Source organism: Camelus bactrianus, chromosome 7 (assembly GCF_048773025.1).
Source record: "Camelus bactrianus isolate YW-2024 breed Bactrian camel chromosome 7, ASM4877302v1, whole genome shotgun sequence".
Lineage (NCBI taxonomy): Eukaryota > Metazoa > Chordata > Mammalia > Artiodactyla > Camelidae > Camelus > Camelus bactrianus.
Genome location: NC_133545.1, coordinates 15,740,040 through 15,755,229, shown reverse-complemented (window position 1 = coordinate 15,755,229; position 15,190 = coordinate 15,740,040). Strand labels below are relative to the sequence as shown.

Genomic DNA, 15,190 nt, shown 5'->3' with positions numbered 1-15,190 from the left:
GAAAATGGTGGTCTTGCTTTGTGTGTGTTTGTGTGTGTTGATGGAGGTTGTAGAGGGATTTAAGACCAGGAGTAGGTGGTGGCCCACAGGGTGAGGGGGTGGCCCTGTGTGGAGCGAAGACAGGAAGAACTCACTGTCCACACCAGACACAGAATAAGCATTTATTGATCTTTTACATTGTCTTACATTATCCCCTCAATAATTCAGCAAGGAAGCTGGTGCTGGCCCCATTTACACTGAACAAACGGAGGTTAAGTAACTTGTTTATGGCTGCCAGGAAGTGCCAGCCAGTCATGAATTGGACCCAGCTGTGCCAGACTCCGAAGGCCTCCATCCTACTACTAAATCTCTATCATACATTCTCAGTGCAGGTTACCCAGCATATCCATGGAGCTTCTGAAAAATACAACTCTCTGCGTGGGGCCCCGATGGAGTATGGTGCAAAAGCTCCACAGGTGATTCTGCTTTGCATGTGGATGTGAACCACTGCCTCCTGGAGTCCTTCTAGGTCAGGGAGGCCTAAGACTGGCTGTGCATTAGAATCGTTGAGATGCTGGTAATAATACAGGTTCCTGGGCCCCAATCCAGGTTAACAGAAGCGGGATTTGGGGACTGGGTCCCAGAATCTGAATGTTCAAAACTTCAGGGCAGCCTTGGAACTTGGAACTTGCTCATAGCGAGCCCCACGTGGTCTGGCAGGTCCGCCAGTTCAGGAGGTGATCCAGAGGTGCCCCGCCATGGGGAGCCCGGGCGCCGAGAGCCGCTTCCGGGCGAGGCGGGAGGTGCTGGAGGGGCGGAGCGGGCCGTGAACCGGAAGTCGACTGCAGGCTCCGCCCATCGCGCCGGGGGAGGCAAGCTCGGACCGGCCCACGGAGCTGCTGCCGCCCTTCGCGCCCTCCTTGCCGACATCATGCTCCAGTTCCTGGTGAGTGGAGCTGCCGCGGAGCGAGCCGGGGGCTTGGCCCAGGGCCCTCGGGGCCTCCGGCCTGGGCCCGGGGGCCTGGGTGGGGATCCCGGGGATCCCGCGGGCCCCGCAGCCCCCTCGCCTGCCCATCGCCTGTCGGGTGGGCTGTTTTGTTTTGTTTCTGCCTCGCCCAAATCTTTTTGCCAGTATTTTTCTGCAGCTATTCGAGCCCCTAAAATTTTTGAAGTGTCAAAGCGTGCGTTTTCAAAACTGTTCTGTGACGTGCCTTGAGTAGCTCCCGGGGTCCTTAATGACTTCTGCCTTCCCGCCCCGACGTAGACACGTACCCCATTCCCGACTTAGAGCCCTGCTGGTTGGCATCTTTGAGAACGGAGGAGGGCCAGGAGGGGCCAGGAATAAACTCTAAATGAGTAAACCACCAGAGTTAAAGGCTTAGGGAGCTCTCATAGCTTCCGGACTGAGGATGTCTGGTTGCTGGCATGAGTCAGACCCTGGTGTACAAGTAATTTTTCCAAAATGCTCATTCTAGGGGAAAATGAGTGTTACCACGGGTAAATAAATAATTTCTAATGGCTCTTTATTTCAGTTAAAAACGAGTTTTCTGGCAAAGCCCAGTGTGTTTCAAAGATTGTCTGGTTAAAGGTTTCAGGAGGACTTGCCAAATTTCCAAGTGAAAGTCTTTCAAGTTTTTGTGCCTTTAAAAGTTCGTGTTTAAACTCTGATTCTGATAAGAGGTAGGTGTTCTAATAACCTTCCAGGTGGCCAGTGGAAATTGAGTGCTCTTAGGATGAGGTATTTTCCGAAATGTTTCGATCTTTTTTGGGGGAGGGGGGCGAATTTAAGGCTTTGATTGAAGAATAACATGTAGAAAAACACACACTAATAAGTGTGCAGCTCTTGAATTTTCATCAAATAAGCTCACCTATGTGACCAGCACTCAGATCAAAAATCTGAACATTACCATCTCCCCAGAACCAAATGTTATATTCTTTATCAGAGAGATTAAAAAAAAAAAGTGCCCCTTTGTCCTTTTTGAGATGGTAATTGAGTTTTAAATCTTTAGGCCAGAAGAGGGTATCTTTGATGTAAATTGCCCAACTAAGACATGGCTGCTCCTCGACGCCTGGAAGTTTCTCCAGTGTCCTAACAAGGTATTAATTTAGGCGTCAGTAGAAATAATTACAGCCATTTAATTGTAGGAAACACTCAGGTTAAAAACAGTATCAGCCCCAAAGTGTAATGTGACATAATTGAGCATCTTACTGCAGCTGTAGCTCATTGATAACTGGGAGGACATGGATTCATTTACACTTAAACTCACTCTGCAGAAGCACTTACAAAGTTAGTTTTGGAATAAACTTGGCTTTTGTATAAATATGGATGTGACTGATTTGAAAATTCAGAATTCTCAGCATTTCAAGGAGAGGTGCTGAAGCCATTCGTTAAATTCCTAGCTCAGAAGTAACACAGGTGTTCTCTCACCTCCTCATTGCATTTGAAAGAAGTGATAGCATTACTTTACTTTGTACCTCTGTCAGATGACTCACTGGCTCAGTGATCTTGGGCAAGTCTTTCTCTTTGCTGAAAGCTGTTTCATCTATAGAACAGTGGGGTTGAAATAGATGATCCCTAAGATCTCCTCTAGCTCTTACCCTGTGACCAGCTATCATGTCCTCGTGCTTAAGAAGTCAGTCTACAGAACCATCATTTTTAAGCACCGGGAACTTGGGCAAGTTATTTAAATACTCCATGCTTCATTTTCCGCATCTGAAAATGGGAACCCACTTCATGGTTTTATTGGACTAAAAGTGGTTAATACATTAAAGTACTCAAAACAGTGACACTTAGTAAGGACTCAAATAATGTTCAGTTTCTCTTTTGCAAGATATCAGTTGAACTCTGATTTAGTTCCTTCTTAGGAATGAGGATTAGTTTTCCTCAGAAGGGAAGTGATGGAATAGTCACAAGCTAAGTATCTTGGAGGGTTCACTGTCACCACCCGCGTGGGACCCTCCGGGGTGTTTCCTACAGTTGTCATTTCCAGGAGCACTATGTGGAAGCCACAGCACCTGACTGTGTTGCTTATATGTTCTTTTCATTGTTCATTTCTCCTTGAATTAAAATATTTCCCCATCGTCCCTATATCGAAACTTGTTCCTGTGGTTCAGCTGCCTCTTTCCTCTTCCTTCTACTGCAGTAGCTTCTTTAACTGCAGCATGGTTTAGCCACAGGTTTTGTAAGGAAGCTTTTGCAACCTTAAAGGGAAACGTGATACGATGGGCGCTGCTTGGGGCTTGAGCACACTGCCTGTTGTACTGTAACTGGGGTCACACGCTGCTTTTCTTACCTCTCAAAGTGGCCACACTTGGCACTCTTAATCACCTCTTCTTTAATCCCCTCCCTACCCGCCTTGGCTTTTGGATCATGCATCCCAATACTTTCCAACATTCTTTCACGTTATAACGCATGTGGTCTTATTTTTATGGAGGAACCTGCACTGAGTGCAGGTGACCGGCCCTGGGTGCTGGCCTCTCCAGGGGCCGAGGGGATCAGTATCTTGGTGCACCAGCCGGGAAATGGCCCTATCTAATCTCTCCAGTTTGTACTGGCTGCTTCTCCGTGCTTTTGGTTTCTGGTGTTTCTCAAGACTCAGTCCTTGACTCTCTGCTCTTTTCTCCTACACCCTTAGGGGGTGTGTTCTTGTCATGTGTCACCTTCCCCCCCTTGTTGACAGCTTCCAAACTACCTTGAGTCTTTTTCTCTGAGCTCAGTTCCCAGTCATTGACTGCCTACCGAACATCTCTTGTTGTACGTACCCTCTACCTTAGACCCATTACCTCTTCCCTTCTCTACCCCGTACCCCCACCTAACTTCTTTCTTTGTTCACTGGTCCTGGCTTTCTCAAATTGGAAATATTGACATAAACTTTGATTTTCTTCCCTCCTTCATTCTCCATATCATTTACCAGCTGTATATTCTTGAGCAAGTTACTTATCTGCTCTCTGCCTCAGTTTCCCCAACATAAACTGGACAGTAATAGTACCTGCTTTATAAGATTATGAAGAGCATGTATTAATTCCTGAAAAAGAGTTAAAATGCTGCCTTGTGCATAGTTAGCCCTTCATAAATGTTAGCATTGCTTTAAGCCATCAAATAGTTGTTACCTTATGAAAAGTTCTGTTTTTATGTTCCCACTACCAAGTTTGTTGAACAGGTCTTTTTCTCTCCACGCTTGGACTAGCTACCCTAGCCTAGTAGGTATGAGTTGGAAAAGTTATTTTAGGTTTTCTAGTTCAGCTAATATGCTGATGCTAAAGTCTTCACTACTGAGGGGGCATCCAGTTCATGTTTGGTCACCTCTAGTTACAACAGGCTATTTCTGTTTCACTTTTGGTCAGTGTCTCCTTCCCTGGTTCTACTCTGATGTGAAAGAGCAATTCTCGTTCACATGACAACTTTTTACGCATTTGAAGAGCATTACCTGGTACCTCTGCCTAACCCCTCACCTCCACCAGTCTTTTCTTTAGGCCACACAGCTCTACTTTTTCCATCCATTCTATCCATTCTTCATGATTTCAGGTTCATGCTGATCACTCTTCTCTGAATATTCTAGTTTTAAAATCTTTTTTAAAAACAGTCCCAGTACAGTCTGATCACCCATAGAAAAGCAAAGCTGTTTGTTGCCTTTTGTTCAGTGTTTTCCTTGACACCCTTGGTTCTGTCCTTTCTTACAGCTGCTAAAGTCCAAAATCCATCCAGGATTTGTTGCCTTATTCACATGCTCAGAAACTGTCATTGGTTCCTGTGTCCTTACCTATCACATTGTAACCACTTTTACTAGATTTTCAAGGGTTTCTAGTTTGGCCCCATTTTCCTTTCCTACTGCCCGTCAGCATATATCCTTTGTTTTAGGTTGGTGGGTTCATCTCACCCATCCGTACCAGCCTGCAGACCTTCGTGCCTACATACCTTCCCGCCTGGTTTCCCTTCATCCTCCTTTTTGCCTTCCCAGCTACTCTTAGTGGCCCAACTCCCATCTTTTTCCAGGAGCCTTCCTGATGACTTTAAGCTTCTGAAACCATTACACTGTTGCAATCCATCTCCTCATTTATGTTGTACATGTCTTTCATCAGCTTTTTTTTATTTTCTAAGAAATAGTCTTGCCCTTTGTTTTTCTAGGTACTTTTTGGATTTACCTAGTATTTTTTTTTTCTTCCAGTTTTATTGTATTTAGTTTTGCCTGGGATTTCTAGGTACTTTTTAGTTTTGTGGTTTGTTAGTGACATTCTTTTTAAAATTTTACACTGTAACAGAGCAAAGGGCTTATTTGCTCTCTGAGCAGAAAGCCAGACTAACAGCGGGTGTTTGCTGCAAAGTAAGGGTTTCATTGCAGGGCACCCAGCTCGGGAGTGGGAGACAAGCCTCAGATCCTCTTCAGCTTGGTCTTTGAATTTGGGGTTTTTTAAAGGGGAAGAACAAGAAGCTGGGGTTAATCATCGTCTTGTGATATTTCTTCATTGTTGTTTTTGAGTCAGGATGTCTCTGGTTTGCAATTCTTTGGCCGGTGGTCCGTGGCTTGGGGGCCTGTTAGTTCATCTTGTCCTGGAGAAACAACCTGAGTTTATACGTTGGGGATGCTATCGACAACAGCAGTTTGGTACATTAATGGTGTTATTAACAATGGTGATTTTACTCACCTGACTCTGTTTGATTAGTGTCAGTTAGCAGAGGGTTGAGGTCAGAGGAGACAAGAAAGGAGATAAAAGTTTTGGATAGAGAGGTTGGTTAATCATAGACTCAGCAGGGGAATTCGGTTTTCGGAGGATGCGGATTCAGCATTTTCAGATTAGTTGTCACAGATGTGTAGAAAAGCTAATTATTTTGGTGTACTGATTTTATATCTAGCAGTCTTGCCTGTCTTACAGCTCTAGTAGTTTGTAGATTCAGTTCTAAGTGAATCAGGGAAGGCAGTGCTGTGAAGGCAATTATATCTCCAGTAAAGGCAAAAGTGACAGTTTTGTGTTCTTTTCCAGTTTTTCTTCCTGTCTCTCTTGCTCTCACTCTCAAGCTAGAAGTAGAGTGTATTCTAGTGTTGTTTCTGCTTTTAGTGCAAATGCTTCTCAGGTTTTAGTATGATTGTGTTTCTGATATTTTCTAACATATTAAGGAAATTCTATTTCTTAAGAGTTTTTATTACGACTGACTGTTGAATTTTATTATGTTGTTTTCCCTTCTGGTGATCATATGACTTTTCTCCTTTAATATGTTACTGGGAATTCCATTAGATTTCCTAACACAAAACACTTAAACTCTGTGGCCTAGTCAGACCATCATTTGGTGATGTGCTGTGTTTTGTTCATTTGTACCTTCATGTATTTTATTGTAGTCTTTTTAGAATAGATCATAAATTCCATAGGAAGAGGCAGCATGCCTTATACTTAGATTTCCCAAGCAAATGGCACTTAGTCCATACTTTGTGGTTGATTTTATTTATTTAATTAGATATTCCTCTCTTGCCTATTACTACTCTCAGATATTCATGAGATACTTGCATATTTGAATCAGCTTCTGTGAGAAAAGGCAAACCAGTTCGGCCTGATGTACCTCTTTCCAGAGTGTTACTGGCTAACTTTTATACATGACCCTGTTTAATTTACTGGTTCAGTTGAAGAATTAATGGCTTCTTTTTGGTTCTTTCTTCATTCACTGAGGAAAATTATTGAATATAATAAAATCTAGCTTACATCTTAAAAATGTGCTTCTCTGTGGTGGTAGTAGAAGGGATATAGATTATATCCTCAGCAGATTTTTATTTTAATGTCCAGAATGTGAGTTTTATTATTACTTGAAGCAATTGTTAAACATATTTGAAAATCTCCACACCAAGTCTTGTGTGTTTAAAGGCTAAGGTACAGAAAAGGGTGAATTTTTTTCCTGCTTCCTTGGAATGGAGAGGCCCTCTGACAGCTTCTGTAGCTGAGACTAAAACTGAGAAATAAAATTATCAATTTATCTTTTATTAGTGTTAGATAATGTGTACTTTTGGTTTTCTTGTCAGTTTGTAGCTTTTCTCATCTGAGACCATGAAACATTTTTAGGTGTCTTTTTGAATGCTAGTTGTGGCTATATTTGCTAAATAAAGTGACATAATTTTTAGATTTCTTACATCCTTGTTGGTAACTATAAGATGGTTCAGATTCTGTGTCATAACTTGGGTTTGGGTGTGTACTTTTTAAAATTATAGTTTAATGAGTCATATTTCAGACTTGTCAGGTTGTAGTTACTCTGAGTTACTGCCACCAGCCATCCCCAGATAAAAATTATAAATTATTTACTGATCTACACATGTGACTTTTTGATTGGGGCAGGAGTTGAGCAGCAAATGGTGAGAAGAGTCAGATTACTTTGGAGTTGGCTTCCTTCTTTTTTTTAAGACTTAGTGCTTCTTTATATAAATAGATACAGTGCTGTAACTAACCTGCTCATGTGTCTGTACACAAAAAAGAGTCAGCTGACAACATTTTCTGTGGACGTCATACACACAGCAAACCATTTATCTGATGGTCCTCATTTTTTCACCCTCACATTTCCATTCTTTTAAAACACTTGTCCAGTGTTGTCTTTGATTTCCTCAGTTTTATCCCACATAGCTGACATTCTACCAAATCTTACTGATTTTTTTAATATACAATTCACATCTCATACAATTCACAGTATAGAATTTAATGGTTTTTAAAAATATGTTCACACAGAGTTGTGCTAGCATCACCACCATCTATTTTTTATATCTAATATTTCACTGCCCCTAGAGAAACTCCATACCATTAGGATTTATTTCTCATTCCCCTCACACCCAACCCTGGACAACCACTTATTTTGTGTCTCTCTGGATTTACCTATTCTGGACATTTCCTTTAAGCAGAATCATAGCAGTATGTGGTCTTTTCTGACTGCCTTTCACTTAGCATAATGTTTTCAAGTTTCATCCATGTTGTAGCATGAATCAGTGCTTCATTCTTTGTTATGACTGATTAATATTACATTGTATGAATATACTACATTTTGTTAATCCATTCACCAGCTGATGGACATTTGGGTGGTTTCCATCTTCTGGCTATTATGAATAATATTGCTGTGAACATTCATGTGCAAGTTTTTGTGTAGCTATATGTTTGTTTTCTTGGTTATACACCCTAAAGTGAAATTGCTTCCTCAGATCGTAACTCAGTGCTGAACTTTTTGACAATTTGCAAGACTGTTTTCCAAAGTGATTGCACCATTTTACATTCCCAACAATGTATGAAGGTTCCAGTTGCTACATATCGTTGCCAACCCTTAATCATCTTTTCAGTTTAAGTCATCCTAGTGGGTGTGATGAGGCACCTCATTGTGGTTTTGATTTGCATTTCCTTAATGACTAATGTTGTGGGGCATCTTTTCATATGTGTGTTGGCCATTTATTTATATCTTCTTTGGAAAGATGTCTATTTGAATCCTTTGCCCATTTTTAAATTGGGTTATTTGTCTTTTTATTGTTCAGTCATAAGAATTCCTTATATATTCTGGATACTTATGTAAGTCCCTTATCAGATATATGACTTGCACATACTTATTTCATTCTGTGGGTTGTCTTTTCACTTTCTTGTTGGTGTTCTTTGAAGCACAGACATTTTAAATTTTGATAAAATCAAATATTTCTTTTGTCACTTCTGCTTTTGGTATCATATCTAAGAAACCATTGCCTATCTCAAAAGATTTACTCCTGTGTTTTCTGCTAAGATATTTATAGTTTCAATTCTTACATTTAGGCCTTTGATCCATTTTAAGTTGTTTTGTTTATGGTGTGAGGTAGGAGTTCAACTTCATTCTTTTGCACGTGGGTGTCCTATTGTCCCAGCATCGTTTCTTGAGAAGACCGTTCCTTCCCCATTGATTATCTTAGCATCCTTTATTGAAAATCACATGACTGTAGATGAACAGGTTTATTCCTGGACCCTTTGATTCTAGTCCATTGATCTTCATTGATCATGAAAAACAACTCATTCACATTTGCTTGCTATCCCTTGTGCCTTTTCTAGTCTATATTTATTCAGTTCTTTTTGAGTCCAGCTACCAGGTATACTCAATGTTTACAAAGCAGTGCTTTTATCATGTTGCTGATAAGAGTAGTCAGTGGCTCCCTGCCATCTTCCATGTAAACTAAACTCCTTTGCTTGTTTTTGAAGTCCATCAGCTAGCCCACCCAGCTCTGCATACTTATATTTCTCTCCATTTTTTAGTTCAAATTCTCTTTTCTAATCAGACTTACTTTTATTCAGGTCATCATCACATTGTCATCCCTGTCTTGTATCTTGATTCTCCACTGTCACTTCCTTTTCCAGTTTAAATTTAAAACTTCTTCAGCATCTTTAGAGCCTTTAATAACAAATTGAGGTACTTTGATCTCTTTCAGGTATGATTTCTGGAAAAAAAATCACTTCTGAATCATTCATTTTGTTACTTGCATCCATTACATTCAAGGTCCTGTGCTGGGTGCTGTTTTCTGTTGTTACATAGTTATTTTACTTATATGGAGTTTTTCTTCCTATACATCATATACATTCTTTAAGATAGAGACCATTTTATAATCCTTTCACAGGGCTGATTATGAAATTGAGTTTTAGTATATAAGGGTCTGCAATCCTTTAATCAAAACAATTGGAGGCCAGATGTATTTGGGATAATTTTTTTTTTTTTTTCAGATTTCTTCTCACCCATTTGTCCGCTATATCACTGCTCATGTCACTCCTCAGTCCCCAAACTTCTGGTATTTTACCATTTATTGTCCTCAGTATGTTTGTAAGAAGAAGCCACATATACCTAAAGTCTCAAAATGATGCAGAGAGGAGTCACATATTTAGTGTTGTAGGCATTTCCCTTCCTCTGTACTATCTTCTCTGCAGGGAGTACGCTGGGGGGCCCATGTGATGTGGAGGAGGACTGTGGTGAGGGCATCCAGCCACCGGGTGGACTGCTGATGAGGCTTCCAGGTCTTGGCCTGGAAGAGGTTAAGCGTCCTTGGCCTGCACAGAGGTTTCTGACTCATTTAAGACCTTCTGTATTCTGGCGCCATCTAACTTCTCAGACTGATGAGTCACTGTTCCTCAGATTTAGATTTTACTCTTTTAGATTCTTTATTTATTCAGATTAAAAAAAATTTTTTCTCTGTGTAAACTTGTCTGTTGAGTATCCCATAAACAACATATAAATGCTTTTCTGGCTTCATGCATTTTCCTCGACATTTCTCTTAATGTGCACCATTTCTCTTATTTTGTGTATTTAATTTTACAATATCCCTTTGGTAGACTTGGCAGTATTTCTGAAACTGGAATTGGATATGACTTGTCTAGAGGCCCATGGTTTTTGTTTTGTTTTGTGTTTTTAAATAACTGCTATTTTTTTCATGTGCCCTGAATGCCTGGTAAAGTAGCCAGAATGAAGCCACATTGGATATGCCATATTTATTTTGAGACACACATGGTAAGAACCAGGAATCCTAGAATGTTGGAGATGGAAGGAACATTGTTAATGTAATGTTTTATAAAATCAGGAAATGCAAATCAGCAAAGCGCCAAGGAATTTAAGTGTCTTGCCTGAAGGCAAACAGCTAGATAGTGGTAGGACCAGAAATGTAATTTCTTTTTCTTAAAAATTTTCAACTCTCTGTTCTTTCTGTTTGGTGTTAGAGCTAACATTTTCAGATGACTTTTTCCCCCCTCTTCGTTTAAGCAAATTTAATACTCTTTCTGGATCTGGGAAGCCTCTGACTACCTGGTTTCAACTCATGGAAATGAAAAAAAAAATCATTTTGCTTCTTGGTAAAAATATTTCAGATGTGTGATTAATCAGATGATCAGAAAATGGTTTATATGTGTACTTGATAACCTCTTTTATGCTTCTTAATTACCAGCAAACCAATTTAAATTAGGCTTTTGGTGTTTAAAACTTAGTAAGGATCCAGCTGTATTCTGTGCCCCATATGCATCTCCAGTTTGAAGACAGCTCACACCACTGTGACCAGTACTGTTAAGTGCCACACTGTTTTTCTGTTTGCCTCTGCTGTGTATTGAGTAGGAGCAACACTGATTGAAGAAATGATTTTTAAAAAAATCAGATACCAGTCTGAATTTATGCAATTAGAAATTAGGCATTCAGTTGGAGATTTTTAATTATTAGGGGAAAAAAACCCCAGGGCTTTATAGATCATCATTAAAATTCAATGTTTAAGGAGTTTTGAAGCTCTTTTGATGTGAAGGGGGTGATTTAAATTTTCACCAAGTAGTTTTTGTTCAGGAAAACGTCACCAAGTGGGATAAACACTTACAGTTCTCTAAAACCATACCCATCTCTCTTGTCAGAGCTGGTCAGGGGACCTGTGTCATCTGCAGGTCCTAATTGTCCTGCCCGTTAGCCTCCACCCACCGCAGAGTGCTAAGCTGTATGCTCTCTCAGTTGTATGTCAGTTTCCTGTGCTTTATGTCATCGTATATTTCAGTTTTTGAGTAGTTTCCTAGGCCTCTGTTTCCTCTTGAAATATGAAAAGGTTGAACTGTGAAAGTCCCTTTTCTGAGATCCTGTGATTTAGCTGAATACTTTTTTAATCGAATACTTTTTATTTGATGTAGCAAGAAATAACAAATCTCATACCCCCCCCACAAAAGACAAAAATAAATTGGAGCTTTTAACAACAAAAAAGAGAATATTAGCTTGGGTTTCTAGAACTTATAGCCAAGTATTTATGGGGGTTCTGAGGGGAGGGGCAAGGAGAATTTGGGGTAGATGTATTCAGTGCTACTGTGTATTCTTTTGTATGCTCTTTAACCTTTCGGGAGGATATTTGTATGCTTATTTTATGGAAGGAAGATATGAATTTCATGCTATACACAGACTGGGCACTGGTGTTGTCTAACTGTCCTGAGCTCCTTGGGACAGTATTGTCTGGTTTGGTATCAGATGGCACAGAACTCAGTCTCCAGTGTGACTCTTCCCATTCTGTTCTTACAGCTTGGATTTACTCTTGGCAACGTGGTTGGAATGTATCTGGCTCAGAACTATGACGTAAGTGACGATATTCACATCCTCCTTGATTCCACATGATTAATACATAGTGACTTGTGTTAGTTGGAGTAAAGTGTGCCTTCTGGTGTAAAGGAGGGCCATAGGTCTGAGGGAAAAGTCCTGAACTTCGTAGAAAGATTTTCCAGTGTTTGAAAAAAATATTAGAATGCACAGAAACATCTGTCCTCCTTTTCACGGGAAGAGGGCACAGTCCCATCTGTCCCATTCGTTTAGGTAGTCTCGTCATGATCCTGGGCTGTGTGTTTAGCTCAGAGTAATGTTAAGTTAGAGGCTTACAGTTCTCTGGAAAAGCATGTGAACTGAGGCTGTAATTGGGTCACCTGCTCAGTCTCCTACCCGGGAGTAGAGATGACTGAGTAGTTTGGAGGTGGCTCTGTCTACTGCAGCACACTTAGGGAGGACAGAGTTGCGTGAAGTGGGGAGTTGTATTAGCTTCGCGTTACAGATGGGGAAGTTGAAAACCAGGTGACAGCACCACCCATAAATGGGGATCCTGAAAGGATTTTGTTTTAAAGAGACAAGGAAGGGAAACATGATAGTAACTTTTGATTTGTTTGGTAGTGAAGCTTTCAATGTGACAGAGGGAGTTCCCTTAGTCAACCTTCACTTGAGTCATACGGTTTTCTGGGCAGGGCCTTATTGACGTATGTCACGTGTAGCGTTCATGTGTACAGCTTTTACTTGGCGCTGGATTGAGGGGCTGAGTGGGTATATAAAAGTAGAAGTCAAGTCTGGCTTTTGGAGAGGGAGCCTCCTTTAACTTACAGCCTTTGATACCCTTCTTATGCAGGGTATCAAAGGCTAAAAAACATGACTGTTTAGAAGGTTTCTTTTAGAGGAAAATAAAAAACCATTTATCTTTGGAGGAAGACAAGTGAAAGAATATTGATTAGGTAGATGTGAAATTATAATAATTTCTTTTCTCTTTAAAGATACCAAACCTGGCTAAAAAACTTGAAGAAATTAAAAAGGATGTGGATGCCAAGAAGAAGCCCCCTAGTTCATGAGGCTGACTCCAGCACTGCCTTCTGGAGAGACTGGTTCCACTGTTCTCGAGGGCCTCCTTTACCGTCCAAACCAAAAGCTTCTGTTTTAATCTACTGTCTCAGCAGTTTTCTTCTTTGCTAGATCCAGCATTGCCATAGAGCACAAGTGGAGCTACAAATTAAGAATGACCCTAATTTTTCCAACATCCTCACTCCTTTCCTTCATCCTTGAAGCCACTTGGGAGGTCCTAAAACTGGAATTATGGTGCTAGATTAGTAAACATGACCTTTAATTGGTAGTCTCTCCCTTATTCTTTGGGATTTCTGCTACCTGTTTTCAAAAGAAAAACTGATGAGTTTTATATAGCTGATGGGATATAAATAATGCTGATTTCACAGTTTAGCAATTACAATGGGTGTTTAAACATGTGGTACTAAATTATGTTGTTTCAAAGTAGTAATTAAAATCTAGAAGTCAGCTTTGGTGAATTATCCATTAATTTTATATTATCAGGAAGCTCCATAGTTGCTAATTTAATCAGTAAATCAATTTGCTATTCATTAACCAAAAAACTGTTCTGAGAACCCTGTCACGAACTGGGGAATTGAAAAATATTTAAAATAATGGCCTTTGTCCTCAGTAGAGTTCATAGTCTAGTATGAATGTTTTCTCTTAATGATGTATTGGATCTGGCTCTTTTCCTTCATAAAAATCATACTTATTTGAAGGGGTTACAAGCGCATTTGACATTACATGGTGGATAGATGAGAAATTGTCTATCAAGGAAATTTTATGCCTTTTTACATCTAAAAATGTATTTACATTATAACTTTATAGTGATTCTCATAAGAAGACTTTGTGTTACTTTTCTCTGCAATTAGAAATTACTCTTGTAATTTGTCAAATGTATAATCAGTCCATATTTTTTTTAATTAAAAAAAATTTAAATATGTAACTTTCCCCCTAGGTCAGTAAAAAAGTTATTTGGAATAAAGGGCCTGCCCCACCCCTGTCCTCCAGCTCCTAGTTTCTCTTCCTGGAGTCAGGAACTGTCACCAGTGTCCTGTATACTTTTGAGAAAGATTCTGTGCCTAAACACACATGTGCACACAGGTTTTTATACAAATGATAAAAAACTATATAGAGTTTTCCCCAGTGGAGGTCACTCCATATCAGTATATAAAGAACAAAGAACCTCTTTCCTTTTGTGGCTACATAAGGTTCTGCTGAATGACTGTGCCATAGTTTATTTCATCTGCTCCTGATGAACGTTTAGGTTGTTTGCTGTCTTTTGCTATTACAGTGATAACCTTAAACCTACTGTGCAGGGGATAGCTACCAGCTAAAGTCCTGGAAGTGTAATTAGCACTAAATATAAATAAAATCCTGTCTTACTGGGTGTTTTGTATCAGAGGGCTTGTTGGGTAGCCTCACCGATAATGCCATTTCTGAAGACATTTTAGCAGAATCAGTAAACTGGAAGAATGACTTAGAAATACCCAGACAGTGATGACACTGACACTAAATGTGATTGTAAAATGAAGTGATTCTACTACTCTTTGAAAATATGGATCCCTCATACATGGAGATAAGTTTTGTCCCTGTCCGGTTGTCCTGGTGTTTGAGACAGATTAAGATCATGTAATGGTTTGGCTTCTCCCTTGGAGTATGTTGGGGACAAGTGGCTTATTTTTCTGAAACTGTTGTATTTTCCGTAAGATGCGGACACAATACCTACCTCATAGGGCTTCCATGAGAAACAGCTGAGATAATGTATGTGATGTGTAGCACAGTGCTTTGCAAATTTCCAATAAATAGTAGCTATTAGTCTAAACATGCTGCTTTTGGTCAGAATACTTTTGTTGTTTCTGCATTCACTTTTGGAACCAATCTATCAGCCATGCAAAATTTGTCATCATTCTATGGTCACTCTCTGTTGATGAAAATCCAGAGTATCCACCTTGATCCTACCACCTAGTTTACAAGGTTTGATCTTGAATGACCGAATTGTTAGCAGAATGAACCACAGTCTTGAAGGATAAAGGTTTACCATCCTTGAGGGTATTCAAAATGCCACAAGCTTAGAAAGCTGTTTGCAAAGAGGGCTTCTCGGTTATCAGCCATGGAGCAGTGTTACTTGTGTGTGTGTGGTATCCCAGG

The 15,190-nt window shown here is 40.1% G+C and overlaps 1 protein-coding gene across 1 annotated transcript; it reads left to right on the top strand.

The window, feature by feature from the left end:
- The first annotated feature begins 535 nt into the window (after positions 1 to 535).
- On the top strand, positions 536 to 14,864 carry STMP1 (short transmembrane mitochondrial protein 1). Its single transcript, XM_010947671.3, has 3 exons — positions 536 to 925; positions 11,969 to 12,022; positions 12,976 to 14,864. Exons 1-3 carry the CDS (start codon positions 551 to 553, stop codon positions 13,048 to 13,050), a joined length of 504 nt encoding a protein of 167 aa, XP_010945973.1. The 5' UTR covers positions 536 to 550; the 3' UTR covers positions 13,051 to 14,864.
- Positions 14,865 to 15,190: the final 326 nt, after the last annotated feature.